We start from the raw sequence: 25,488 nt of genomic DNA, 5'->3' as shown, positions 1-25,488 counted from the left end.
AAGCCAGTGATAGGGTGTACGTCGAGACACCCCTGAACCCCACAGACGAGGCTCGCAATCTCGAGTACTACAGGTTACAGGCTTGTAAGCAAAGAAGCAAGCAGGCCATTAAGCACCCGCCTTGCCATTAAGAGTGTGGCCGCGGCACTTATATTGAGTGTCCTCTTTCAAGTGGAAAAGGAAAATAGGGGCAACGGCTCAATCATGACGCGTAAAAGTCCCTTTTCACATGAAACTTGAGCTGCCATGATGCTGTAGGGACTACTTAGGATGATCTCAAGGTACACAGTTCTATTTAATAAGATATCTGTATGAGGAACTACTTAGTTCAAGCTTTCCTCTAAGTCCTGAAAATGTTAGCGTACGGTTCGATACTTGAAGAAGCATGCATACCCAATTGATCATATCGATGTCTATCCAGTCCCGAATATCAGCCCAATCTCCGAACAGGTTTTCAAGCTGAGTTCTTGTACCCGTCATCGGGGCGTTTCCTACCCCTGATTGAGTTCTGCAGGCGACATTCAATTAGTTCAAGAGGACCAAGTGCTAGAGAGTAACATACTGCAAATGATCAAGTATCTGATGCCCCTTAGAACAGATTCTACTTCGATCTGAGAGGGCTTTCATCCGAAGAGCCAGAGATTTAATTTCCTCCCGGAAGGAGTCCAAGTTGTATCGTGGATCAACTGTCATTGACTCATCTTGAAGACAGGAATTGAGGGCCACAGCTGCGTGAAGCGCCTTCAAGCTTGTCACCCCACTAAGTAACCACAGATAATTTCGAAGTAACGGGGCTTCATAAATCTGTTTGTGAATAGATATTAAGGCTGTGCTAGAGCTGATGCATCTTTCTCTAGACGTCGAAAGAAATGAAGCTGCCCTCGAATGATGGAATGGTCGGTGGAGAAGGAGGTAGAGGTGATGTGCGTATGTCTGTAAGACACACCAATATGCGTATTGAGTAGGTTCCAAAAGATTTGGAGAACCATCGATCATATACATCGAGTCCCATTTCTTTTGCTCCTCAGCTATTGCTGCATCCCATTGATGTAGTGAACGTTGGTCTAGCCGCGAAGGTCCCGATATATGACGACACATTTGTGTAGAAAGCCGGAAGAGCCGAATCTTGGCCATCATGACTGACATCTGTGTAGGCTCACCACGACCGGGTGACTCGGATATGCCTTCATCTGTAATATCAGAATCATTGACGTCTGCTGGCAAGATGGCCTTAATGTTAAGAAGATATGACATATCAACATCGCGAAATAGGATGCCCTGATATGTATGTAGCGTCAAGAGACCAGCCCAACAGCGTCGCCGTCTTTCGGTCTCAATGGGACTTAGGTTCTGGTCCATGTTGCACCGTAATGCGATACCAATGTTTAGCGCCATCCCCAATAATGCCCAGCCCTGATCGACAGACTCATTGTGGGATAGACAGTAGATTACCGTGAGTAAAGCCTCGAATGTGCTGAATTTGTGCCGGAATATGAAACCATCCTGTAATAGACAGGTCATCGCCATCCGCAGGAGATGGTGAGACGTCAAAACCGTGGCAGGAGCTCGTATGGGGCCTGAAGGCTGTGGAGGCCACAAAGATAACAGCCTAGGATCACTTTCATCCATAGTATTCAAAGCCAAAGAGCATAAGGAAAAAAGCAAGGCCAGCCACGATAAGTCGACATCCTGAGGCTGTCGAACGAACGCTGTATACTGCTTTTGGAAAGTAGGCCCATGGAGAATAGGGAACAATACAAAAATATTTTTAAAAAAGTGGGAGATCAAATAGTCGCAACAGGACCTAGGAGGAAGAGAATCGAGAATCTCTTGAACTGACATGCGCGGAGCGATTGAAAGAAACGGCAAGGTATCATTAGCATCGTATTCCGGGGCTGGCCTCTCAAGGACGGTTTCCCAGCGTGTATGTAGGGGAGATTGGATCGTTTCGGGCGACAGTAGAACCGAAGCACTGGCACCATTTGATCTCGGAGTGTCCTGGTGCTCTACTCCATCACCCATCACTGCTGCCGCCTGGGCAGAACCTGGCGCTGTCGAACTCTGGGCTGACCCAGGTGCAACAGGGGAAATCTCATAGGAGCAGCTGGCCTCGCGTCGACGCCGTTTACAAGCGCCACATGGGTGCTGGCGATCGCATCGTAACTTGGAGCGTCGGCATTCCCCGCAATTCACGGCTTTGCGCTTTCGCCAATGAGACCGATGAGGTTGCTCCGAGGGCTCCATGTAGGCCGAGATATCTTGAGGTATTGCCTTCAAGTGATGAGAACGAGAACTAGAGAGGAAATTTCTAACCTGGCAGAAGTCCGATGCGGCAGTTGTTGGTCCGAGACAAGTCATGGGTCGGCTCGGTCGAGGAAGATCGAGGCGGAGAAACCTCCTGCCGATCCCCGATTGTTCCGATACAGCCACACTTATTAAATCCGAGGCGTAGGGAGGGTGACGTCGTTTTGCCACTCGTGTGGAGTTTGGTTGAGACTTGTCGGATACGCGAGTAGGGTTTATGTCCAATTAACATGAGGTTAATTTTCACACCTGAGGGTCAATCTAGTCCCCAAGAGCTCGTTCTTCTTCTTCTGTCTCTGTTCTGTCCTGTCCTTCCAGGTGTTTTCCCCCGCCACTCGGTATTCATATATCCGGGGACCCACAAAATACACGTTTCTTGTATCGGGGCGCTATCACTAAGGGATTTCCCAGTGATCCGCCGGATCCGGTGATCTGCCGGATTATTGCCAACTTACATGGGCGACTTCAATCTAGCATAGCTCAACAAGCACTTGTCAAAATGCGCTAAAACTACGAAGATGATATAATTATTTCCTTAAGACTTATTTCAATTAACTTCGAAGTCATCAAGCCATCGCGGTCGTTTCCTGTTCCGCTGCGATCGCCCCGAGTCCCGATATGCCACCACTACCTCCCGATCGCTCTCGACAACTAAAGAAGGCCCTTTAGGCCGAGTTTTATGGCTGGGTGGCGTCGACGCCTTTGTATTTGGGGTACTTAATGCTTCGTTGGGTGGCTTGAATAATACGGGGGGTTGGGTGACTGTGGGAAGAACGACGATGATTTCGTCCTGAATGGCCCCATTCTCTTCGAGACCATCTGAGCCATTCTGCTGTGCCTGATGCTTCGGTTGTATACTCCGCTGATTCTGCTTCTTCATCTCAATCCGAAGCTGCCGGTTTGCTTCTCTCTCAAGCTGCTTTGTTTCTTTTTCCCGCCGTTTTCTTTCCTTTTTCTCCTCCCGCTGCCTCTTCCTCTCTAATACCTGTTGCTTTTGCTCCTCTACTCTTTTCTGCCGCAGAGCCTTTTCAGTTCTCTTCTGGAGAACCTCCTCTTCCTTCTGCGCCTCCATTTCAATTTTCTTCTGGCGAGCTTGGGCGATCTTTTGCGGGCTAAACACCTGAGCTGAATTAGGATCCACACGATCAAAGATATAGTCTTTCAGGGCTTTACCACGCTGCCTGCGCTGTTTTTCACGGATAATTGTCTCACGGAGGCCTTTGTTCTCATGCCTGAGTAGTTCAACCTCGGCCTGAAGGCTTTCAAGGGTTCTCTTTAGCTTTCGGGCGCCTGTGTCAGAGCTGACTGAGGATTGCTTCACGACATGATCAACAAGTCGCCGTAATTCTCGTGCAGTAGGTTCTTGTAAAGCAATGGAATCATCCAAGCCACTTTCCACATCTGAGTCATCGTCCGTATTCTTCGAAACCTGAGATAGGACGACGTCGGGATCGAAAGGCTTGAGACCCGTCCGTGTCCACCCACTGGCGATGTTCTCCGGAGTGAAAGAAGCTTCCAATGCACCCCAGAACAGGACCCAAAACTCGCGTTTGGAGAGCCCAGTGAGGCCTTGCGTCTTTGAAGTCCACTGAACAAGTCGGTTGGTATAGGCTGTTGATAAGGGCCCGAAAAGCGAGACGTCCAGGGGTTGTAGCCGGTGAGTAGAGTGAGGTGGGAATACCGCAACGATGATCCGATGCGCGTCACACCAGTCCAAGAAGTCCATATTGATGTGGCTAGAGTGCCCATCGGTGATGAGAAGGCGGTAATCGCGCCCATTTCTTGCTTTCGCCTTAGTAAAGCGGTCGAAAACACCAATCAGCCACTCTTTCCCGAGTTCGTGACTCGTCCAGCCAGTTTCGGACGTGGAAAAGAAGGCTGATTGATGCTCCGGATCAAAGTCAGTGAGCCAAGTGTCCTGAACTTGTCCCGGCTTGCCCTGGTAGATGAGGAATGGGGGTAGCGATGTCATGTCTTGGCAGATGCACGCCAGGAACGTGATCCACGACCGGTTCCCATCCTGGGAAGCACCGAGCAATTTGCCTTGCCTTTTAGCATTGACATCAAATACTCTCTGCGTTCGGTTGATTACGCCCATGAGAAATCCCTTCTCATCCATGTTATACGTGTTCTGAGGTAAGATGTCGTATTTGTCGATTTTTCCACGGATCTTCCATGATTAGCAACGAACCAAAGGCGCTACGAGTCTGCTTACTAGATCAAAATATGCTCTATACCGAGAAGCATTGTCGGCTCTTCTTCGTGCTATATCAAATCCATCAAACCAGGTACAATCGATCTCGTTGCGATGACGCTGGACGAAGCTGTATGGCCAGTTCTTTCCGACCTCGATTTTCGCTATGTCCTGAGCAAAATTTCGGATCATGGATAGGGTTGGCGGAATGCCACGCAGTGAGAGTTTACGGATATAAGTAACAAGATCTTGTTCCTGTTGTTTTGACAGACGAGATTTATACAAAGAGTCGGCATCGCGTCTTGCCCTCTGTTTGCCCTGATGGCGGCGGCGCAGGGTGGTCTCGTCACATTCGAACTTTTTAGCGGTAGCAGCATAGTTAATAGATCCTGAGGTTTTCAGAAACTCGAGCGCTTTATCGATTGCTGCCATGGTTGTTGAGTTATTAAAGATTGAAGTTGGGAGTGAATATCGGTGTGAGTCCGGCAGATCATCGGATCCGGCGGATCACCGGGAAATCCCTTAATCCAACAAGACTAAGTGTCGCAGGGTAGGCATTAGTAATCTAGCTATGCTTTAAGTAACTCTGCGGGATGGAATACCCCGCACAAGAGAGAACTTAGAACAATCAATCAACCTATTTGCTGCTGCTGATCATATTCACTCTAACCCTTTAAGCACGCTCAGTGCGACACTAAGGCATCGGAGATGTTGTTTTAAGCGGAGCCATTGATGTCCGATGCCGTAGCACACGACCTTGCAGTCTTGTCGTCAGACCGTGTGCGTCGATTGAGACCGGAGTAACTCGGTGAGCACATTTACTCAGCTTAATTTATATCAGAAGAAATTCCATTCCAGCGACATGACTAATAGTAAAGAATATTTTTGTGTCTTTTCAACGTTTTCCTAATCCCAGCGTCGTAAAGGAATTGGCAGCTATGGAGGCTTATTTCCAGTACCAGAGAGTCCGACGAGCAGTCCATCAGCAGCTGGCCGAGCTGAAGGAAGACTGCAGTTGCCGAAGCTACATCGTCGGATCTCCCCATGACATCAAGTAAGTATGCGCTAAAATGGTTCGACTTTCTGTGTGTCTGACAAACTCCACAGCTGTAAAGTGAGCAACCGACGTGGCACCCCAAATGAGTGTCTTGCCGAGAAATCGATTGTTACGGACGACCTCATACTCGTGGGCTGGGACGGGCAACATGACCCCTTGAACCCTGCAAACCAAAGTGTTGGGCGTAAGCTCTTCATGACTGTCTTGGTCTCTCTCATTGCGCTTTCTGTCACTGCGGCATCTGCTATCGATGCTTGTGGTGTCAGGGAATACAGCGAGCATTTCCAAGTATCCGAGGTCGTTGGATCTCTAGCAACAGGTATGCTGGAAACTTTCTCTTATTACAACCCATCTCATGTGGAACGACTCTAACTGAGTCTTCGGATGGTCAACAGGTCTTTTCCTCATTGGTTTCGCCTTCGGATCTCTTCTTTCCGGCCCCTTCTCGGAAACGTTTGGTCGTAATGCCGTATATTTGACGACCATGATATTGTATTTGCTCTTTATTATGGCTTCAGGACTCGCCCCCAATCTTGGAAGCCACCTCACATTTCGCTTCATCGCCGGCTTCTTTGCTTCCACTCCACTAAGCTGTGCTGGTGGTACTGTTGCGGATCTATGGAATCCACTGGAGAAGACTTATGCTTTTCCTGTATATGCGATACCGGCATTTGCAGGGCCTATGATTGGCCAAATGATTGGAAGCTACATTCCAGTTACGTTAGGCTGGCGTTGGCTCGAGTGGATAATGCTTATAATGGGAGGTGCTGTCCTAGTTCTGATCCTCTTGTTTCAACCCGAGACTTACGGCAATCTCATCCTCAGCTGGAAAGCCTCAATACTTCGAAAGGAAACTGGGGATGGGAGATACAGATCTCCCATGGAGATGAACCGGGAGACTCTAGGCCACCGCCTGAAGCTCTCCGTGTACCGACCTTTCGCCATGTTTTATTCCGAACTGATTATCATCTTGGTATCACTCTATTTGACCATCATCTATATCGTGCTCTTCACTTTTCTGGAGGGATATGCCTACGTCTTCGGGCAAACATATGGCATATCAGAGAGCCTGACAAGTCTTTGCTGGGCAGGTATGCTATTTGGCATTCTACTTGTCGGCTTCATTGTGCCAGTGGTCTACAGCTTGACCGCTAAGGCTCAATTCCGAGAGAAAGCCTGTGGGTTTGCCCCTGAAATGAGACTTTGGTATACAATGCTTGGTGGTGCACCAGCGGTGCCCATCAGCCTGTTCTGGATGGGATGGACTAGTAATGTAAGTCGCTGGTCAATGCAACTTATTTGTAAAAGACTAACATTACAATTTAGCCACTAATATCAATTTGGTCTCCGCTTATCGCCTCCGTCCTCTTTGGCTTCGGCATCACGACTATTTTTATTGTTTCATACATGTATCTCATCGATTCCTATGACACGTATTCGGCTTCAGCGCTGGGGTTTCTTGTGTTTACTCGTTACGTCGTCGCGGGAGGTGTCACTGTTGCTGGTGGTCCAATCTATCGGGCTCTTGGTGTGCAACATACTCTGACGGTTCTTGGGTCTGTCAGTGGGTTAATGACTCCCGTTCCCTACTTGCTGTATATCTATGGATCAAAGATCCGTAAGAACAGCAGATATGCTGTGTATAGTAACACAAATGACGTCTTCCCGTAATTTACGAAGACGTCACGCGGAATTGCAGAAACAAGGAATAGAAAGCGCGCAATTCTGTTGAAGTCTACAATACTCTACCCTTCCGTAATAGACGGTCGCTATTTAGACATAAGCTAAAAGACAATGGATGTGAATATTATAGAGCAAATTTTGTTCCAGATTGATTAAAGTGTAAATACGAATTAGCCGCCTTTGGAGTCGAGTGGGTGAGATCAATTTTGAGTTGTATAAGAGCCCGAGGCATAGGCGGAAGCTGAATATTTAATCATGCGGGAACAGAGGAATGAAGTCTTGTGGCTCAAGTTGTTAAACATTTCGACCATAGATGCGATTATGTTTTAGAGTGTTATGAGGCTGGGCATGGGGACTGCTCGCAACTGGTGATGGAAGAATGTAAAAGGAAAAAAAAAAAGGATTTTCCATGAAGAGGTTTTGCGGGATCAGAAAATTGGAAATTGATCAAGATATCTTCAGTACTATCAAAACAGAGATCATTTGGCAGTTTCCAATAGCTGTTACATACACCTGACCTAGCACCTCTTGCGATACAGGTATGCAAGTACGTTAATAAACATTCAACCTTCTAACAGCGCTTTAAACCCATTTGATAGGTCTTTTTGAAGATCCTCTAGTGATTCAATACCCACGCTGATTCGCAGAATGTCACCCGGCGCTGAATGATCCGACATCTTTCTCCATTCAATCAAGCTTTCCACGCCACCAAGGCTGGTTGCATGTTGGAATATACGGAGTTTGCTCGGAAGCCACTGAGCATACTTCTCCGTTTTCATAGTCAGGCTAAAAACAGGGCCGAATCCATTCGGCATTTGCTTTGTTAGCCACTCCATATCGGAGCTTTGAAGACTGGCATGTGTAATGTTTTCCACAGTCGAATTTACCTCATTCGGCTTGTTGTCTTTGATCTTTTCGGTCATCCAGGTGACAATGGCAGTGCAATTGTTACTTTGGGTTCGACAGCGCACATCCAAAGTCCGCAAGCTTCGGAGGCCAAGCCACGACTCGAAGCCGCCGAGAAGGTTCCCCAGCGCACAACGATCCTCCCAAAGGCCCATAAAGAGATCTTCTCGCTTCACAGTTAATATGCCACACATGATGTCACTATGACCACCAATGAACTTGGTGCCACTGTGAATGACAATATCGGCACCCCATACGAATGGGTCTTGCAAAGCTGGTGGCCCAAACGTGGAGTCAACTACCAGATAAAGACCTTTCTCTTTAGCGATTTGAGAGTAGGCGGAGATGTTCCGCGCCTCGCCGGTCGGGTTCAAAGGGGTTTCGAGGTGAACAACGTCTCCGGGCTCGAGCTGATCCAATTCATCCAAGCCCACCTTGACAAGACCGGTCAGGCGATGATGTATGTCGAGAACAGCATGAGTCCCATGATAGCCTCCACCGATTGCGACTCTTTTGGGCCCAAGTCGTACGAGATAGGCATGTATGGCAGAGAGCCCAGTTGCATAGACCAGAGCGTCTCCCCTCAGGAGTTTTGTTAGGACAAGCTCGAGTCGAGATCCGGTAGGGCGGGCAAGTCGGGCATAGACCATGTCGGTTTTCTGTAACGGTACGGATTAATAAAATGGAAGCTCTCAATCTTGATCAACTTCTTACGGATAGAGTTCGTTGGGGTTCAAGCTTTTCAGGATCATGGGGGTATCGGAAAGTGGTGCTTGGGTGCATTGCTGGCGCAACATCAGGCCCGGCATAGCGATCATCCATATGGATAGCATTGGTAGCCAATGAGAAGGTGGCCTCTAGCTCTTCCACGGACAAAGACATGTTGTTTATGGGAGGATGGATGGTAGTCAACTTTGCATAGTGCGGAAAAGCAATATTCTAGAGCACATAATAACTATTTTATATTCAAGATTACAACATGTGCCGTCTTGGCACTTGACTCCACCAGGACCACGGCATCAGGTTGGTACATCGGCTGAACTTCATTGATATCCCCGCAATTGTTTACTCCGTTTGCCATCGGACTTGAGGTGTCGGGTTGAATAAATGCTCATCCCCAACTCCGAAAACGGTATCAGGCTTGTTTGGCGGCTGAACTTCTTTGATGTACCCGAGATTCTTAACTCCGTCTGCCGTCGGACTTGAGTGGGGGCGGGGTCGGATTAGTCCTCGCCCCCAACTCCGAGAACCCCATGTTAAAAACTTAATACCAGTCAGACAAAGGCAGTCCTTCCCTAGCCACCTATCCCTCAGCCCACCTTTCTGCGAGACTCGACTTCTTCTCTTTGACCAGTCGCTGTCGAAAAAACCAGAATCATCGATTCATTATTCAAAAGGTCCCATTATTTCCACACGGGCTTTGTACCTCGTCATCCACTATGTATATCCGCAAAGATCACGCAGAGACAGACCTCCGTGTTCTACGGCGTCTCGTTCGGGAGAACCCCCTCGGTCTTCTCACCACGGTCATCTCGTCCCCTTCGGGGTCTTACCCTCTTGCCCAAGCCAGTCACATCCCGTGGGTGCTGGATATCGAAGATGAGGAGAGCGAGACAGAGCTGGGAACTTTGAGAGGTCATCTTGCCAGGCAAAACCCCCAGAGTAAGGCCATTATCGAAGAAACTACCGCCAAGAACACACAGGTCCTCGAGAATGATGTACTTGTCATCTTTCAATCCCCGGTTCATCATTATATTCCTCCCCTGTTCCTGGCCGAGACCAAGCCCACCACTGCCAAGGTCGTTCCTACATGGAATTATGCCGCCGTTCAGATCTATGGTAAGGCCAAGGTCTATGTTGATTCAAAGTCAACCGAGACATCCGAGTACCTCACTTCGCAAATCAACGCTCTCACTCGCCACGCAGAGATTAACCTTATGGGATTCAATGGCAAGGGCAATAGCCCCGAACCTTGGAAGGTATCTGACGCGCCCGAGAGGTATATCGAGCTCATGAAGAAGGCTATTATAGGTATTGATATCAAGATTGAGCGGTTTGAGGGGAAGTTCAAGATGAGCCAGGAAGAGGCTCGGGGTGACAGCGATGGAGTGATTGCAGGGTTCCGAGGACTGGGCACTGAGACAGGACAGAGAGTCGCAGACCTTGTCGAAGAGCGCCGAGAAATGAAGGATAAGGCGAAGACAGAACAGCTATCAAAGGGCACTTCCTAAGAAGTCGCTGGGATACAATCTGTATATTAGCTCGTACAAAAGATATTACCATATGATATTAGATAGCTTATTTATGGAACCTACTTAAGCTTCTTAAAATAAAAACTGAGTGTATCTTAAGTAACAATATCACCTAACATAAGTAAACCTTTAGATAACTGCCTGTTTCACCTTTAGGATCTACAGCGTCCTTCAATATAACCAACTCAGTGTTGCAGCCGCTTGGTCGCCCACTATGACAGTCAGGCCACTACCCTTTGGCTCACCACCCGCAATCACGACAATAAAGCCCGTTTCTTGAAGAAAATCCTCGGTCTCACCCACGATCTTGTTGATAAAGTCGCGTTGCCATGGGGGCGATGGACCTAAGTGTTCATTCTGTTCTGGACAATGGTTTGAATAACCTGCTCACTTTCCAACTTGGCGACTTCAGCACTGTTGAAGTATAAGCCTCAACAGTATTGTGGGTGTAACCCTTTTTTGATTCAACAAGTACGAGCTTGCTCTAGGATCGTTTTTGGATCGGTAGCGTTGCCGGAGAGGGCTGCGGCTCATGTGACGCCAAGAAGCTCATCTGCGGGGTCTGGCCAGTCAGATTGTCCCCATGGATGTCTTTGACCGTCGAAACCCGCCATACTCGTCGGACTCCTGCTGGTGAAGGCGCTCTGATTGCTTTAAAGGGATCTCTAGTAGGTATTGGTACTGATATTGGGGGTTCCATTCGCATTCCCTCCTCATTCTGTGGTTTCTATGGATTAAAGCCGTCCCATGGACGTCTTCCCTATCAGGGCATGGCAATTTCGATCGATGGCCAAATTACAATTCCTTCGGTAGTAGGCCCGATGGCAGCGTCCGTCAGTGGGTTGGGTCTTGTCACAAAAGCCCTTCTCAAGGAAGAACCGTGGCTCTATGACCCTAACGTGCTTGAACTCCCTTGGCGAGCGTCACAGTATGATGCCATGGCCAAGATCATTGCCGACGCCAATGTCGGACACGGCCGGTTGGCGTTCGGAATCATTGAGCATGACGGTGTCGTTGCTCCCCATCCTCCTGTCAAGCGAGCACTTCGAATTGTCGTTAATACCTTGGAGAAGTTGGGTCACCAGGTAAAGAACCTAAAATCCATGCCCGCACTTATCCCCTTCCACAGATGCTGAGAACTGCGCAGATAATCAGGTGGACGCCACCATCTCATGAACTTGGAGTTCGACTAGCCGTATGTGTTCCTGAATCTTACATATACAATATTTTATTGGATAACTGACTGACCATGCAGCTTACTGCATGGATATATGATGGTGGCGTAGACGTTCATCATCACATGGGTCTCGCGCATGAGCCCATTCCAGACGTTTTGGCTAGAACTTACGGAACCAAGCCCCTCCTCCAGTTCAACACCTCTGAGATTCATCGCAACAATGTTTTGCTCCGAGAATGGCGAAAAGCTTATCTCGATTACTGGAACAGTACAAGTAACCTAACTGGAACCGGCCGCCCTGTGGACGCCGTCATATGTCCAGTGGCTCCTTTCTGTGCTGTCCGTCCAACTAAATACCATTACTATGGGTACTCCGTGTGGCCGAATGCTACCGACTACACTGCTGGATCATTTCCTGTAACTTTGGCCAACAAACGAGTGGACACTAAGGATGAGTCCTATCAACCGATCAATGACATTGACCGGAAGGTGTATGATGACTGTGAGTCCCCTTTCTATCCATTGTTGCATCGGACTCTCTGAGACTAAACCTAAAAAGATGACGCTGAAATCTACGATAAGTCGCCTGCAGGTCTTCAGCTAGTGGCAAGGCGGTTTGAGGAAGAAAAAATGCTAGCCCTGCTGGAATATGTGGGTGAATTATTCAAGGCGTGAGAAACTAAAAACTGTTTCCCCTTCATTGCACGCCTTTTGCGGATTAGGGTAGTTACTATGTTAATTGAGTTATCTATTTTTCTTTTCTTTTTTGTCTCAAGAGATTCCATTTGACCTGGTGCTGCATAGTCATCCTCGTCGCACTGAATGTTTTGTTGCCCGACATAAATTGCTGTTTCGTACGAGCCTCCAACTTTGTTCTTGGGACTGACTATCAAGCAGTACAGGCAGCTCCCGTCAAAACCTCTACCGGAAGCCATAATTATCTGGCAAAACAATGTACAACCTGAAAGCCCAGACTGCATAAAACTGTACCAAAAAGCGCGCTGTTGTCGAGACATTAGCCTCCTCGCCGTTTTTTTACATGCTTTTCAAAACATCATCGGGCTGAAGCTGTAATCATGCAGTACCCACCTGTCGTACACCTAAAAGAAAAATTTATAAAAATAAAAAAAAAATAGATCTTCCTCATACGAAATGCAACTTTTCAACATGGTAGAAAGAAATCACCAAAAATAGTATGAACATGATGTTCCATAACAAACAATTCCAATTCAAACAGACTTCAGTATTCTCTAGGTCTTTTGACTTCACTGACTAGAAAAGCAAGCAACAACTGCATTTGAAAGGATCGATTGCAGCACTCATGCAGCTTCAAGCGCCGCAATTATCCTAGTTAATACTTCTTGCAAATAGTGATCTTCATGAGCGAAGACGATGCGAAACCATCCCGGCTTCTCTGAACCAAAATCTGCCCCTGACGCTAGAAACACTTTCTTCTCTAACAATGCTTTTGTTATATGATGAGATTGTTTGACATACATCTCTAGGTGATTGCGTTGATAGTATGAGCCAAGATCCAGCCAAACAAAGAAGGCAGCGTTCACTCCAGGAGCGTGTGAAATGTGGTGATCTCTTGCCCACCGGATGACGAATTCGTATTGTTTCGAAAGTCGCTTCTGATTCTCGACGATATACGCGTCTGTCCACAGACTATCTTCGAGAATATTGGCTGCGATATGGTCGGATGCCGCTGACACATAAGTGTAAAGACCAACCGGAGTCATGGCTTTGTGAAGTATCTCGTTTGATTGTGAAATAAATGAACCGACACGGAGGCCGCTTGCGCCAAAATCCTTGGACATGCCCCAGACAACATGGATGCGGGCCGGGTCGATGATGCCTCCGGGATCAATAGAAAGGATAGATGTAAAGGGAACTGGGGCAGGGCCATTATCATCTATGTCATTCGACCAAACAGATAAGGCATAGATCTCGTCGCTTATCAGATGAAGTTGGTACTCTTCGCAAAGATACATGAGACTGATCAAGACCTCTTTAGAGTAGCAGCGCCCGAGAGGATTATGTGGGTTGCAGATCACAAGTCCTGCGACCTTTTGTCCCCTCGAATGAGCCTCAAGTATCACATCTTTATACTTTTGAACACAACCATCTTCGAGGGGATCGATATTATGGAATGGGACAGGCAGTAGCTGAGCACCGAACCTCAAGGTGAGGTCGGGGACAAAGGTGCCCCAATATGGCTGGCCAAGAAGGAAGGCCTCGCCTGGATTAGCACAGGCCCATGATAGATGATCAATCGATGAATTGCTTCCGTTCGTGACAGATATATGATGCGACTTCAGCGAGACAATGGCTTTAGATGTTTGCTGAGAAAACTCACAATAGCCTCTCTCAAGCGTTTTGAACCGACAGTCCCATCACCATATGTAAAAGTTGTGTTGGGAAGGTTGATATTCTGGTGGACATGACGGGATAATATATCATGCATCAGAGAGTTCTCTGCGATGCCAAGGTTAAGGAAACCTGAAGGGTTAGCATCAGGATCCCATAGATCTCGGACAACTTTCCAAAGAGTGAGAGTTTCGCTCAGTTGTGCTGCCTCCTGGCAACGTGTCGAAAGAGTCATTGTTACCAACAAAAGTTAGAGAAGAAAATGATGAAACACATGGGCAGCTCAATACCGTGAAACTGACGTTTGAGAGAGTCATGCTTCAGCGATACGATGACTGAATTTTAAGCCGAGACTGGTAATGAAAACATCATTGTCTGAGGAGCTCCGGCATGCACCCGCCACTTACAAGCCAGGAGTAGTAGTGCTTCTCACTAACCTCGACTCGGTAATTTGTAAGTGCTGACTCACCCCACTCCGCCGACCCAACGCATAATATCTCCGCCGCTATGGAGACGAGCACCACCAATTGCCCCCTATTGTCAATAAGGCGTGGGCCCTTGACAAGTAGGGCGGGGTGGGGCATGGCTGAACGGAGTAATGGAGCTCAACGCTTGGGTGTATCGCCACTTTTACCGTAAGTTTCAAGCAACTTTGGTAGCGGACGACTGCGTTGGGGATCATCCACGGAATAGCGGGCGAAGGCAACGGCAATTGAACGTGTAGTGACGAGAATCAAGCACTAATTGACTTTTTATTATACCGAATCCGGTTCTTGGTTCGCCGTGCTCTAGTTGTCTAATGTATCTAGGTCATGAAACTGCTGTTCTTCTGTAGAGCAGAATCGAACCTGAAGAAGATGTAAGGAAGAGGCGTCAGAATGACGCTGATGCATCCCAACAACGTCAGAGTCCAATGCCTCCCAACATTGTCGTAAAGAGGTATCCCAACAACAGTCATTGCAGCCGCGGCAAGGTATCGAGCTAGGTAAGTAAATACCATAGCCGACGCTGCGAAACGGGCATATACATCTATGATATACATGGAAACTCCAATAAAAATCCCAGTGATGCTGAAGCCGAAGAGAACCGAAGCTGCAAGTGGCGACCAGATTGAGATGGATGAAAAAGCTGTCCAACCCATCCAGAACAGAGATATGGGAAGACCTGGAGCTGCCAACATCGCAAACCAAAGCCGCGAGGCTGGATCTACACACGGCGACTCCTGTTCTGTAGATTTTTTAGTTGCTACGCTCTTCCTATGTACGATGGGACCGAGAATTGCTGTGCACGCGGCGCCGACTGTGATACCAGCCAACAATGTGAAGGTCATACCAGTCGAAAGACCGTAGGTTTCTTGGAATATGGTTGGGTAACCATCGAAGAAAGTGAAGAGAACAATGTAAACGAAAGAGAGGTAGAGTGAAGCAAGTTTGATCGTCAGCTCATTCCAAGCCATGATGAAAGGCCTAGTGCAGGCCAACCTTAGCCGCTGAGGTAGCCGTATCTTGTCGAGCTCATGTCGGGCGCGGTAACGTCCCTCTCCGGTGATATTTCGTAGATGCCTCGCTTTCCATGATAGCAGGAGAGGCGAATATGTTTCGGGCTGAAACGTCAATAGGATGATGAACACGACACCACTGAACAAGAGTGCAACCCATTCAGCCCATCTCCACGTATGAAGATGTGGTGAGTTGGGGATCCATGCAGAGAATACCGGGCCCAAAGCTGGCGTGCCGAATCCAACGATAGCAAAGAACAAAAAGGGGAATGTCCTGTCTGTCGGTGACCACAAGTCCGAAATAGTACCACCAGAGCACACGAGAAGGGCCGCGCCAGAAAAGCCGCCCAGAAACCGAAACACTAGGCGCGGTGCAATATGTTGCGATACCGGCGAGGCCATCAGCCAGATACACATGAGCAGAAGTGTGACTGTATAAGTCCCTGACCTGCCCAGTACTTCTGAAAAGGGACCTGCGACTAGAGCACCAAAGCCCATGCCTGCTAGAAACAACGCGACTGAGAGTGATTCAACAATCTCAGAAACTCCAAAATCGTGGGCAGCAAGCTCCGCAATGGGTGCTTCAATCGGAGCGCACACTCCGACCAAGAGCGCGAGGAGCGACACAACAGTAGCCGTCCATTTCCGTGAGTCTGGCCAGTTCCGAGGGTTTGAGATGTCATCGGGATCGTTCCAATCAACAATAAAGACATCTTGGTCCTCAATAGTCGCCGAGTCGAATTGTTCGAGAGGCGGGGGTCTTACACCATCTCCGAGTGGTGAAGATCGTTCGTCGGCTTTCCGACACGAGGCTAAATTGTTGCTTTACTCTTTGGCCAATAGCCCGATATTGCAGAAAAGTGGCCATGGCAACGAAACAGAGTGAGTTTCGCTAACTAACAGGTAATAAATCTATCATAAAAGTACACATCTCAGTTCTTACTATATGTTTACTCCAGGCGTGTGTTCCTGGGCCAAGCATGTCTCTAGAGGGCGCAGGTACCACCAGAAGACGCTTGACGTGGATACCAATCTCTGCTAAAACAGCAAAGTCGGTGTTGGTTGGCTTAGCATCGGCTGTTCATAATGATTCCAAACGTCCTTTTGACCGTACATTAGTACTCTGTGCAGTGTCACTCCCCTGGTCCAGGTGACAGGGGCCAGGAAGGGCAATTTTCGGCGCTTTTTACTAATATCGCTCCGTGCTTTTGCCGAGACAGAATAAATTCTGAGGTCCGATTGGACCTCAACGTAACAGAGGTGGTTCTCTCAGAGGACTATTCTAGCATCCTTGCACCTATTGAAAGCCCCTGCCACGTCAACGTCAGTTTGACAAACTGGAATGCCTATCGCAATCACTGTCTCTCGCTGAAATCGCCAACGCAAATGGCGCAAACCTGCTGACTAGAGCAATGGGAGCTTTGTGGTCTCTAATACTGTATTGGATCCTGCGCATCATGTGGTTAATAAAGCGGACAAATATAGCCATTATTGCGAGTCGACCGACAGCGTGCAAAGATCGAAGCTGGGCTGATACATATGTTGGTACGTAGTACCACTAGCTTCTTGGTATCAATCTGTCGGCAGTTGAGCGGGCGAGCCCTCCATCGCTACTTTAGATCATCTGGTTGTATGTCGGACCTCTGCAGGCAGGGTGGTGGGGCAATCGGAATCGGAATCGGACTTCGGACTTCGGACATGCAACCATTCTCCACAGGCCGCGGGGATGGAAGAGGGCACCAGGCTAAATTGACAGGTGACCTTCGATTTTCCTGACCGAGGATAAAAAGCGCATCGACTAGAAAAAGGGCGTTTGAACGGGGCCGATCCTGGCAGGCATGCCCAACCTCACAGCCATGGTGACCCTCGGGGTGGACTACCGCACCTCGACACAGGGCGCAAGCATGGCCCGCACCTTGGACATAGGGCGCAAGTTTGGCAAGCGTCAAGCCACTGATCCATCGATGAGAAAAGCTTAAATGCTCCAGAAAGTTATGGTATCAATCCCATCAATTGTCTTGCATGATTCGCTATCCAAATACAAATTGAAATAATGCCAGAGATTTCTGAGTTAAAGATTGACAGATGGAGTATGTACCTGACCTAAGCTGGTGTTTTCCAGCATAATCGACACCATAAATAACGACCACTAACGTGTCCTTCTAGTGGAGGAATATGGGGTTTGTATGCCCTCACCATAAGGCTGAAAAAGGCTAACGAAATCCTCCTGCAAAAGCCGAGAGCTCGGATTGGCCTGTATGGTAAGGAACCTTGTAGACACGTTATCACAGGACTTTAAAATCTTAATGTGCCCTAGGCTCGTATGCATCGGCGCTCTCGTTGAATGAGCTGCAGAAACTCGCTCCGAGCACCAATACTACTCTCCTGGATCCAGACCTGGCGCTCACTTATGGCATAACCTTGGGCTCTGTGCGTCTTCGAGAACGAATTGCTGAGCTTCACTCTTCCCCCGAAGTGGAGCTGACCGCAGCCAATGTTGTCATCACTCCAGGTTCTAGCATGGCTAACCACCTCGTGCTGGCCACGCTCTGTGGCCCAGGTGACCATATCATCTGTCAGTATTCCGACATTCGGACCTCTTTATCTCTTGCCCAAGCACAGCGGCGTCGACGTTAGCCTTTGGGGCTTGAAAGAGGCTGACGGGTGGTCTCTTGATCTGGAAGAGCTGGCCAGTATGATTAAACCCAATACAAAGGTCATCATCATTTGGTAGACTCCCTCTGACCCTAAGTTTAATAAATTGCAAAAAGGTGGACTGACTGTTGCTAGCAATCCAAACAATCCGACTGGAACCGTTATTCCTAGAGATATATTGGAACAGGTCCTAGCTCTTGCCCAAAAGAACAACATTGTGGTCTTCTCCGATGAAGCTTTTAGCCCTCTCTTTCATACGAAGGACCAAGCACCTCCTCTAGTCTCGCTGGGTTCTCCTCGCACCCTTTCGACTGGCTCTCTCTCGAAAGCCTATGCCTTACCTGACATCAGAATAGGCTGGGTGGTATCACAAGACAAGGAGATCATACACCGAGTTAGTGCGCTCAGAGACTACACTACCATTAGTGTCTCACTACTGGATGACTCTGTTGCCGCCTTCGCACTGAGTAAGGAGGTGCTACCCCAATTGATGGAACGTAACTTACGACTCTGCGCAGAGAGCATTACTTTACTTGATGAATTTGTTAAGCGTAATGCTCAGAGATGCCGCTGGACTAAGCCAAAAGGGTCAGGAGTAGCGTTCGTTCAGATCTTAAACAAGGACAGGTCAGCCTCAGATGACTTGGTGTTCAGCAAGAAGCTAGTAGAAGAGGCTGGAATAACTGTTATACCTGGTTCATATTCCTTTGCTGAGGAGGGAGCTAATGACCTAAAGGGATACCTTAGAATTGAGATTGGCTCCCCGGAACGATTGAGAGAGGCTTTAGTAGCTATAGAGGAGTTCGTACATAAGTACGATTTTTTCTAAGATAGAAATGAAGTGGTGGCCACTATGACATACATTGAAGCACTAAAAACCAGTCAATAGTAGAATGTAGAGCAAAGGAGTAGAGCAGAAAAAATGACTGGTAAGTTACAGCTAGTGATGTAATATATCTTATTACGACTTTTGTAAGATTATAACTTATGGCCGAGCACCGTGTAAGTACAGCCGGGCATTTTATATGAGGAAATATTTCATTTTTGGTGGAGGGGTACTGTATGGTATAGTTCGCATGTCGACGGCTCGGCTTCTCCACCTGGGCTCAGAGCCTGTGGAACTATATTTAAACCCCCCGGCGCCCCCATCTCTTCACCCTTTCTTCTCTTGTACAGAACAGCATAAAAGCCCTTGGCCTTCAATTTGGACCATTATGGCCCAGCCAGACATTTCTCATAGCCACCCGCTGGCATTGATTCTTGCTACTATTGCCTTGGCGACTACCTTCCTCCTACTCCATTTTCTCCGCAAGCCCACCAGCCAACCCACGTCAACTTTGACGCCTCCTTTGCCCCCCCTGCCTGCGAGCGACGAAATCGTGGCCCTGCGTGTCTACCCAATCAAGTCATGCCGGGGTTTCGAAGTCAAGTCTACGCAGCTCCTCCGAACCGGTCTAGACCTGGATCGCAACTGGATGTTCATATCAGCAGATACATGCGAGTTCATCACTATCCGAACCAACTCCAACATGACCCTTATCAGAACGAGATATGACGTCGATACTGATGGGCTCACTATTTCCTGCAAGTCCCATGAATTCAATATTCCGGCTCATCCTACGACTGAATGGCTTAAGAGTAATACTAAGCTAGAGAAGGCTGGGATCTGGGGTGAGCAAACAGATGCTTGGGAATACCCGACTAGTCTTACTCAGCCAATCTCGGACTTTCTAAACACCGATGTTCGTCTGGTATACAAAGGCCCAACGCCTCGCATCCTCCGTGGTTGCGGATCGCCTAAGCTTCTCGGCCGTACTGAGGCAACGAAGTTTGCAGACATGATGCCAATCCTAGTTGGCTCTCTGGCTAGCATCGGGGAACTCAATGAACGCCTCATTCAAGCGGGAGAAAACGAAATCGATATCGAGCGTTTCCGGCCAAATATCATCATCCGCGGCGGCGGTGAACCTTGGACTGAGGATAGCTGGAAGGCTCTGCGGATCAACGAAGGCGAGGGGTCTCTTGACCTAGATGTAGTTAGCCGCTGTCTACGGTGCCAGGTGCCAAATGTCGATCCTGAGACAGCTGATAAGCACCCCCGACAGCCATGGAACCAGCTTGTGAAGTATCGACGGATTGATCCGGGTCTTAAGTTCAAACCAAGCTTTGGGATGCTTTGCGTACCGCGGACTGAGGGTTTAGTGACAGTCGGGATGAAGTTCAACGTCACGGCCACAACGAATGACCACTTCTTTATTAACCCAATGAAGTAAGATAAGATGTTTGGGAGGGAAATACAAGTTGTTTTCACTTCGTGCACGCTGGCAGGTATTTTGCTAGACATGAAAAGCTGAGCTATGTTGAGTGGGATTACTGCGACATGTATGAATGTTAATGTGATGTCTGATTGATTTATCGTACAACACTCGCTCAAGTGATGAGCATCAAGTGTACTGAATTAGGGAACTGTGGTGTGGCCCTACACAGATCTCTGAAGCAAGGCATGCAGTGTAGGGTAATGTAGGGGCTTGCATCTGCATAGCAAAGGGCGTCGGCCAGAGCGCCTTGACTAGTGTTTCCTTAACTCCTCAAATAACTCTTGAAACTCAAACTCCAACGCGTGAATTGTTAAATAATGACTACACCATTGGTATCTGTACGTAGGGGCCAGGCGCCCGTAAGCAGTATTCAGACCTAAGCTAGCCGTGTAGCATTTATGCGGCGTCAATTACCATATTGGCAATAACTTCGTCTATTGTCGCCAAAAGCCGCTGGGAAGTTTAACTCCTCAATTTTCTATGGCCGACCTGGGGCGACTCGCTAGCTGCCTTTATCTTCCCTGCACTAGCAATTTATAAGGCATTAAATCAGATTGGCCAGCTCAGGATCTCCGGCCGGACATCGGAAGAGACAGTGCGTAAGAGATCAGTCATTTTCTTCGGATAAGGACGAACCGGTCGGTTGCGGGGTATACTCCACACGTGTGGTATCGGCCACTTTATTAATCTACAAATCTCCTGCCCTCATTCTCAGCAAACCTTGGTGTAGTCGCATCTGTCTACCTACTTTCGGAACTTCTAGATCTCCAACATGGACTGGAAAACTCTGGCAGCAGAGAAGAAGAGTCAGCTTGAGGCGTCCATCCCTCCAGAATGGCGCATCAAGACTCTCCCCACTGACGACTCGGTTATGTCATTCCCCGGGAGGAGTGGAATCCTAACGCTAGAAGAGCTCAACATCACTGAATCGCCAGCCACTGAACTAGTTCAGGATCTAGCTTCTGGAAAGCTGTCCTCGGTTGCTGTCACCACTGCTTTCTGTAAGAGAGCTGCCTTGGCTCAGCAGTTGGTAAGCCGATCGTTCCTTGTCTCCGTTAAGTGTGTAATTGCTGACATCCTTCAGACGAACTGCTGCCATGAGTTCTTTCCAGAGCTGGCACTGGCCAGAGCACAGTATCTAGATGACTACTTTACCGAACATAAGAAACCTATTGGGCCGTTGCATGGGCTGCCTATCTCAGTGAAGGACCAAGTTCGCATCAAGGTACGTTCTTTCCAGACAAAGAGTTGTCATAAGCACTCCCCAGATCTATCTTATCAATATTTATAAGTTTTCCTAATCAACAAGGGGCTTGAAAGATCACAGTTAACCATCACAGGGACTTGAAACTACCATGGGTTATGTTTCATGGATTGGTAAGAAGGATACCGAGGACTCTGTGCTCACCACCATGCTCCTCGGCGCTGGCGCGGTTCTCTATGTCAAAACCTCCGTCCCTCAGAGCTTGATGGTGTGCGAGACCATCAACAACGTATTTGGCCGCACCACGAACCCACGAAGCAAGAACTGGTCGTGTGGGGGAAGTTCCGGTGGTGAGGGTGCTATTGTCGCGTTCTGTGGCAGTGTAATCGGTGTCGGCACCGACATTGGTAAGTCGGTTTCGCCGGTCCCTTCAGGGAGAGTGTGCTAATGAAGTTAAAGGCGGCTCTATTCGCGTTCCAGCCGCCTTCAACTTCCTCTACGGTCTTCGACCTAGCCATGGAAGACTTCCATACGCCAAGATGGCTAACAGCATGGAAGGCCAAGAGACCATCCATAGCGTTTGCGGACCGATCTGTCACTCTATTGCTGATATGCGACTCTTTGTCACGTCGATTCTCAGCCAAAAGCCATGGACCTATGATTCCAAAGTCATCCCAATGCCATGGAGATATGATGAAGAGAATGCTATCAAGGAAAAGATTTCCTCTCGTGGGTTGAATCTGGGCTACTATTCCTGTGATGGAAATGTGAGTTTCAACCTTTATTGTACCTTCGAATATCTCCCTTACATTAATAGGTTCTGCCTCATCCCCCGGTCCTCCGGGCTGTCCGGAAGGTTGTTGACAAACTCAGCGAGGCTGGGCATACAGTTATCCCTTGGGAGCCTTACCGGCATCCATATGCTGTTGATCTGGCTAACCGCATCTACGCCTCTGATGGAGGGACTGTAGGTCCATGATATACGTACTCAATTATGACTGTTACTTATTGTCGCTAGGATATCTTTTCGGTTCTCGATACTTCTGGGGAGCCCGCAATTCCTAACATTGCGGAACTTGTCAAGCCGAACCTACCCAAGTTAAATCTCAACGAGCTTTGGGATATCCAGCTTCAGAAGTGGGATTACCAGTCGGATTACCTAGCCAGGATCCGAGAGGCCGAAGAGAAGCTTGGTAAGGAGCTTGATGCTATCATTGCTCCTATTACTCCTACAGCCGCTATCCGACATGACCAGTTCAAATACTATGGATATGCTACTGCTATAAATGTACTCGATTTTACTAGCCTCGTAGTGCCCGTTACCTTTGTTGACAAAAAGATCGATGAGCCGAATCATCAGTTTAAGCCACTTACCGAAATGGATCGGACGGTGCAGGCAGAATGTAAGAATACAAGCCTCTTCTTGTTTTCCAAAGCTGACATCCTTATAGATGATCCAAGTGCATATCACGGTGCACCGGTGGCGGTTCAGATTATCGGGCGACGACTTACTGAGGAGAGGGTCATGAGCATCGCCGAAGAAGTGGGGCGTCTACTTGGAAACGAGGTTGAACTATAAGGTTAAGAATGGATGCCAAAATCTATAGGTCCGAGATACAGAGTTTGGCGATGCAACTACCAGTTCTGAGAGATGGGTTATTTTAGATCTTTGAGGGTCGCCATCAACGCGCTCAGCGGCTTAGGCACAGTTTTCCATCAGAAGGAGCCAATCCAATCGATGATACTCGCGGAAGGTTCATATGAGATCGGATGATCCTACACTGTGCGTGCACCAGTTTCCATCATCAATTTCAATGTGTTTTTCAAGCTATTTGATTGACCTAGGATGGAGCAAAAAAGCTAAGTTAATAAGAGAAATACATGGCAAACTATCGCAGCTTCTTGCCTTGTCGGGATAGTCCCAACTTCATTGAAGCTATAGCCACAATGCCTGATTTATCAAGCTTTTTATCCCTCTTCAGGCCCTTATGTATGCCACAGTTGAGGCGGGCTGTGCCTATAGCCCTTGTTAAGGCTTGGTCCCCCGTAAGGCTCTATAAGCAGCTGTGAGGACCACTGTAATTGCTACAATAGCGATTATAGCCGAATCTTTTGCCCCGTGGCGTGATTACCAGGTGCGACTGTTACGGCCCAATTCACTGTTGTTACAAGTATTAGGGAAACGTCAAATAAAATGTCTCGGGATAGTATAAGCAGGGTTGTGTTTTCCAGCTAGTACATGTTCTCATAGTAAACTAAACACTTACTCTATGGCAAGTCTCTGTGAAGTGATTCTAAGGCTTGGACAATATCCTTCTTCATATCTTCTACACTCTCTATGCCGCAACTTACTCGCATCAATCGCGGGTCGCGACCCTCATCACTCATGGCTCTCCATTCCATCAAACTCTCGACACCACCTAGACTAGTAGCGTGTTGAAAGATGAACAGCCTGCTGGGCAGCCTTCGAGCATGGTCTTCCCTCTTCATCCACATGGAAAAGACGGGCCCGAAACCATTAGGCATCTGCTTCTTCAGCCAGCCGTTCTTCAGATCGTCATGCTGGAGCGATGCATGCGCAACCTTATCCACGGTCTTGCCGATGATGCTGTTGGAGTCTTGAATTTGCTCTGATAGCCAGGAAATCAGAGCTGTGGCCGTGGCTGACTGGCGGGTTACTCGAAGCTCAAGAGTTCGAAGTGATCTGATACCTAACCAAGCCTCGAAGCTACCCATGACAGCACCGCTTGTTCGACGATGTTGCTGAAGCGTCTCCAACCAGCCTCGCTTGACACCCTCTTGATCCAGGACGAGGAGGCCACAGAGCATATCGGAATGCCCCCCCACGTACTTGGTTCCGCTGTGCATGACAATGTCAGCTCCATGCTGGAGGGGATCCTGCAACGGAGGAGGTGCGAAAGTAGCATCAACTATGAGATAAGCGCCTGCCTTCTTTGCAATGGCACTGAAGTGGTCTAGGTTGCGCGCTTCACCTGTTGGGTTCAGCGGCGTCTCGATGTGGAGGACGTCACCAGGCCCGAGCTGGTCGAGATCATTCAGCGTGAACTTCTCGACGCGTGTGAGCTTCTCCACGAAGCCAATGCTACGATGAACGCCATGGTAACCCTCCCCAATAAAGATTCGCTTGGGGTTCAGTAGAACCATGAGAGCGTGAAACGCGGCGAGGCCGCTCGGGTAGGCAACAACTCGGCCCCCAAAAAGGCTACTGGCAACAGACTCGAACCGGGTGGTGTTGGGGTTAGTATAACGTCCATATATATGAGAGTCATGCGGGGCATTGGGCTGTAGAGGAAAAGTGTTAGACGACCCAGACTAAAAGGGAGGGGTTGTGTTGCAGTACATACATCGGTGTTGTCCATGAAAACCAAGTCATCAGGATCTCGGGCATATCTGTAGTTGACTGCCACATGCATACTGGGTGCGATCGCACGGTGACCACTGTAGAAGTCATCCGCGTGAATGGCCCGTGTCGCCAGGTCCATGTCTGGCAACGCCTCATTCAAGGCTTCTGCCGTGAGAACAAAGTGCTTAGAAGTCATTTCGAGTGGTTTCTCGCAGTGAAGAGATATTGTCTCGCAGTGTGCGTGATGCTCTCTAACAAAGATTAAGCTCTTCACTTTGCAGCCTTTGGCCCTTAGTTAGAAAGGAATAGGTCAAGATATATGATTGTAGAAGGTACAGCAAATACCCAAATGAAAGAGCCTAGAAGGAGACACGAACTCGATGGAGTTAGCGTATTAGCTGTGAGTGATTAGTAAGTAGTATGACTATGCTCGGAGAATTGACCAACCATACAGCGTTCCATTACTAGCACGACAACCTAGATCCGTACCGCGGAAGAAGGTGCGA

At 48.3% G+C, this 25,488-nt stretch overlaps 12 protein-coding genes across 12 annotated transcripts; 7 read left to right on the top strand and 5 right to left on the bottom strand.

Annotated features, from left to right (window-relative positions):
• Positions 1-27: 27 nt before the first annotated feature.
• BKA55DRAFT_586820 (uncharacterized protein) lies at positions 28-2,383 on the bottom strand. The gene is made up of 3 exons (XM_046194613.1): positions 563-2,383; positions 394-508; positions 28-347 (listed from the first exon to the last, which is right to left on the bottom strand). Exons 1-3 carry the CDS (start codon positions 2,356-2,358, stop codon positions 324-326), a joined length of 1,935 nt encoding a protein of 644 aa, XP_046041042.1. The 5' UTR covers positions 2,359-2,383; the 3' UTR covers positions 28-323.
• Positions 2,384-5,116: 2,733 nt separating this feature from the next.
• On the top strand, positions 5,117-7,374 carry BKA55DRAFT_586815 (major facilitator superfamily domain-containing protein). Its single transcript, XM_046194612.1, has 4 exons — positions 5,117-5,552; positions 5,606-5,874; positions 5,951-6,828; positions 6,882-7,374. The coding sequence occupies exons 1-4, from the start codon at positions 5,437-5,439 to the stop codon at positions 7,224-7,226; spliced, it is 1,608 nt and encodes a 535-aa protein (XP_046041041.1). The 5' UTR covers positions 5,117-5,436; the 3' UTR covers positions 7,227-7,374.
• Positions 7,375-7,801: 427 nt separating this feature from the next.
• Positions 7,802-9,026, bottom strand: BKA55DRAFT_600291 (Cys/Met metabolism PLP-dependent enzyme-domain-containing protein; the record flags this gene model as incomplete). Its single annotated transcript, XM_046196505.1, has 2 exons — positions 7,802-8,803; positions 8,859-9,026. 2 exons carry the CDS (start codon positions 9,024-9,026, stop codon positions 7,802-7,804), a joined length of 1,170 nt encoding a protein of 389 aa, XP_046041040.1.
• A 399-nt stretch (positions 9,027-9,425) lies between these two features.
• BKA55DRAFT_586814 (putative FMN-binding domain-containing protein) lies at positions 9,426-10,459 on the top strand. Its single transcript, XM_046194611.1, has one exon. It carries the CDS (start codon positions 9,584-9,586, stop codon positions 10,373-10,375), a length of 792 nt encoding a protein of 263 aa, XP_046041039.1. The 5' UTR covers positions 9,426-9,583; the 3' UTR covers positions 10,376-10,459.
• A 544-nt stretch (positions 10,460-11,003) lies between these two features.
• BKA55DRAFT_586813 (amidase signature domain-containing protein) lies at positions 11,004-12,316 on the top strand. The gene is made up of 4 exons (XM_046194610.1): positions 11,004-11,481; positions 11,544-11,591; positions 11,652-12,075; positions 12,133-12,316. The coding sequence occupies exons 1-4, from the start codon at positions 11,167-11,169 to the stop codon at positions 12,246-12,248; spliced, it is 903 nt and encodes a 300-aa protein (XP_046041038.1). The 5' UTR covers positions 11,004-11,166; the 3' UTR covers positions 12,249-12,316.
• A 576-nt stretch (positions 12,317-12,892) lies between these two features.
• BKA55DRAFT_681814 (pyridoxal phosphate-dependent transferase) lies at positions 12,893-14,527 on the bottom strand (the record flags this gene model as incomplete). Its single annotated transcript, XM_046198272.1, has 3 exons — positions 12,893-13,810; positions 13,933-14,154; positions 14,351-14,527. The coding sequence occupies 3 exons, from the start codon at positions 14,525-14,527 to the stop codon at positions 12,893-12,895; spliced, it is 1,317 nt and encodes a 438-aa protein (XP_046041037.1).
• A 221-nt stretch (positions 14,528-14,748) lies between these two features.
• On the bottom strand, positions 14,749-16,309 carry BKA55DRAFT_698481 (major facilitator superfamily domain-containing protein; the record flags this gene model as incomplete). The annotated part of the gene is made up of 2 exons (XM_046200522.1): positions 14,749-16,154; positions 16,207-16,309. 2 exons carry the CDS (start codon positions 16,307-16,309, stop codon positions 14,749-14,751), a joined length of 1,509 nt encoding a protein of 502 aa, XP_046041036.1.
• Positions 16,310-17,686: 1,377 nt separating this feature from the next.
• BKA55DRAFT_266034 (pyridoxal phosphate-dependent transferase) lies at positions 17,687-18,988 on the top strand. The gene is made up of 2 exons (XM_046185444.1): positions 17,687-18,171; positions 18,232-18,988. Exons 1-2 carry the CDS (start codon positions 17,936-17,938, stop codon positions 18,923-18,925), a joined length of 930 nt encoding a protein of 309 aa, XP_046041035.1. The 5' UTR covers positions 17,687-17,935; the 3' UTR covers positions 18,926-18,988.
• An 84-nt stretch (positions 18,989-19,072) lies between these two features.
• Positions 19,073-19,736, top strand: BKA55DRAFT_628932 (uncharacterized protein). The gene is made up of 2 exons (XM_046196913.1): positions 19,073-19,098; positions 19,337-19,736. The coding sequence occupies exons 1-2, from the start codon at positions 19,084-19,086 to the stop codon at positions 19,649-19,651; spliced, it is 330 nt and encodes a 109-aa protein (XP_046041034.1). The 5' UTR covers positions 19,073-19,083; the 3' UTR covers positions 19,652-19,736.
• BKA55DRAFT_530537 (MOSC domain-containing protein) lies at positions 19,626-20,369 on the top strand (the record flags this gene model as incomplete). Its single annotated transcript, XM_046189151.1, has 1 exon — positions 19,626-20,369. The coding sequence occupies one exon, from the start codon at positions 19,626-19,628 to the stop codon at positions 20,367-20,369; it is 744 nt and encodes a 247-aa protein (XP_046041033.1).
• A 693-nt stretch (positions 20,370-21,062) lies between these two features.
• On the top strand, positions 21,063-23,493 carry BKA55DRAFT_657693 (amidase signature domain-containing protein). The gene is made up of 7 exons (XM_046197494.1): positions 21,063-21,444; positions 21,499-21,639; positions 21,755-22,025; positions 22,078-22,385; positions 22,436-22,585; positions 22,637-23,021; positions 23,070-23,493. The coding sequence occupies exons 1-7, from the start codon at positions 21,187-21,189 to the stop codon at positions 23,195-23,197; spliced, it is 1,641 nt and encodes a 546-aa protein (XP_046041032.1). The 5' UTR covers positions 21,063-21,186; the 3' UTR covers positions 23,198-23,493.
• A 50-nt stretch (positions 23,494-23,543) lies between these two features.
• On the bottom strand, positions 23,544-25,314 carry BKA55DRAFT_586803 (Cys/Met metabolism PLP-dependent enzyme-domain-containing protein). The gene is made up of 2 exons (XM_046194609.1): positions 24,984-25,314; positions 23,544-24,921 (listed from the first exon to the last, which is right to left on the bottom strand). The coding sequence occupies exons 1-2, from the start codon at positions 25,176-25,178 to the stop codon at positions 23,887-23,889; spliced, it is 1,230 nt and encodes a 409-aa protein (XP_046041031.1). The 5' UTR covers positions 25,179-25,314; the 3' UTR covers positions 23,544-23,886.
• Positions 25,315-25,488: the final 174 nt, after the last annotated feature.

The sequence above is a fragment of the Fusarium redolens genome (assembly GCF_020744475.1).
Source record: "Fusarium redolens strain MPI-CAGE-AT-0023 chromosome Unknown BKA55scaffold_37, whole genome shotgun sequence".
Lineage (NCBI taxonomy): Eukaryota > Fungi > Ascomycota > Sordariomycetes > Hypocreales > Nectriaceae > Fusarium > Fusarium redolens.
Note: the sequence above shows the minus strand (reverse complement) of the source record. Positions and strands in the feature narration are given on the sequence as shown.

Bases quoted from the DNA above. Each gene is read 5' to 3' on its own strand.
- BKA55DRAFT_586815 (XM_046194612.1), top strand. From the start codon at position 5,437: ATGGAGGCTTATTTCCAGTACCAGAGAGTCCGACGAGCAGTCCATCAG. The intron at 5,875-5,950 runs GTATGCTGGAAA...GATGGTCAACAG, and splicing joins CGTTGGATCTCTAGCAACAG to GTCTTTTCCTCATTGGTTTC. The intron at 6,829-6,881 runs GTAAGTCGCTGG...ATTACAATTTAG, and splicing joins GGATGGGATGGACTAGTAAT to CCACTAATATCAATTTGGTC.
- BKA55DRAFT_586820 (XM_046194613.1), bottom strand. From the start codon at position 2,358: ATGACTTGTCTCGGACCAACAACTGCCGCATCGGACTTCTGCCAGGTT. The intron at 509-562 runs GTATGTTACTCT...TGTCGCCTGCAG, and splicing joins CAGATACTTGATCATTTGCA to AACTCAATCAGGGGTAGGAA. The intron at 348-393 runs GTATGCATGCTT...TAACATTTTCAG, and splicing joins ACATCGATATGATCAATTGG to GACTTAGAGGAAAGCTTGAA.
- BKA55DRAFT_586803 (XM_046194609.1), bottom strand. From the start codon at position 25,178: ATGACTTCTAAGCACTTTGTTCTCACGGCAGAAGCCTTGAATGAGGCG. The intron at 24,922-24,983 runs GTATGTACTGCA...TTTCCTCTACAG, and splicing joins TTTTCATGGACAACACCGAT to CCCAATGCCCCGCATGACTC.
- BKA55DRAFT_586813 (XM_046194610.1), top strand. From the start codon at position 11,167: ATGGCAATTTCGATCGATGGCCAAATTACAATTCCTTCGGTAGTAGGC. The intron at 11,482-11,543 runs GTAAAGAACCTA...AGAACTGCGCAG, and splicing joins TGGAGAAGTTGGGTCACCAG to ATAATCAGGTGGACGCCACC. The intron at 11,592-11,651 runs GTATGTGTTCCT...CTGACCATGCAG, and splicing joins AACTTGGAGTTCGACTAGCC to CTTACTGCATGGATATATGA.
- BKA55DRAFT_657693 (XM_046197494.1), top strand. From the start codon at position 21,187: ATGGACTGGAAAACTCTGGCAGCAGAGAAGAAGAGTCAGCTTGAGGCG. The intron at 22,026-22,077 runs GTAAGTCGGTTT...ATGAAGTTAAAG, and splicing joins CGGTGTCGGCACCGACATTG to GCGGCTCTATTCGCGTTCCA. The intron at 22,586-22,636 runs GTAGGTCCATGA...TATTGTCGCTAG, and splicing joins ACGCCTCTGATGGAGGGACT to GATATCTTTTCGGTTCTCGA.
- BKA55DRAFT_586814 (XM_046194611.1), top strand. From the start codon at position 9,584: ATGTATATCCGCAAAGATCACGCAGAGACAGACCTCCGTGTTCTACGG.
- BKA55DRAFT_266034 (XM_046185444.1), top strand. From the start codon at position 17,936: ATGTTGTCATCACTCCAGGTTCTAGCATGGCTAACCACCTCGTGCTGG. The intron at 18,172-18,231 runs GTAGACTCCCTC...GACTGTTGCTAG, and splicing joins ACAAAGGTCATCATCATTTG to CAATCCAAACAATCCGACTG.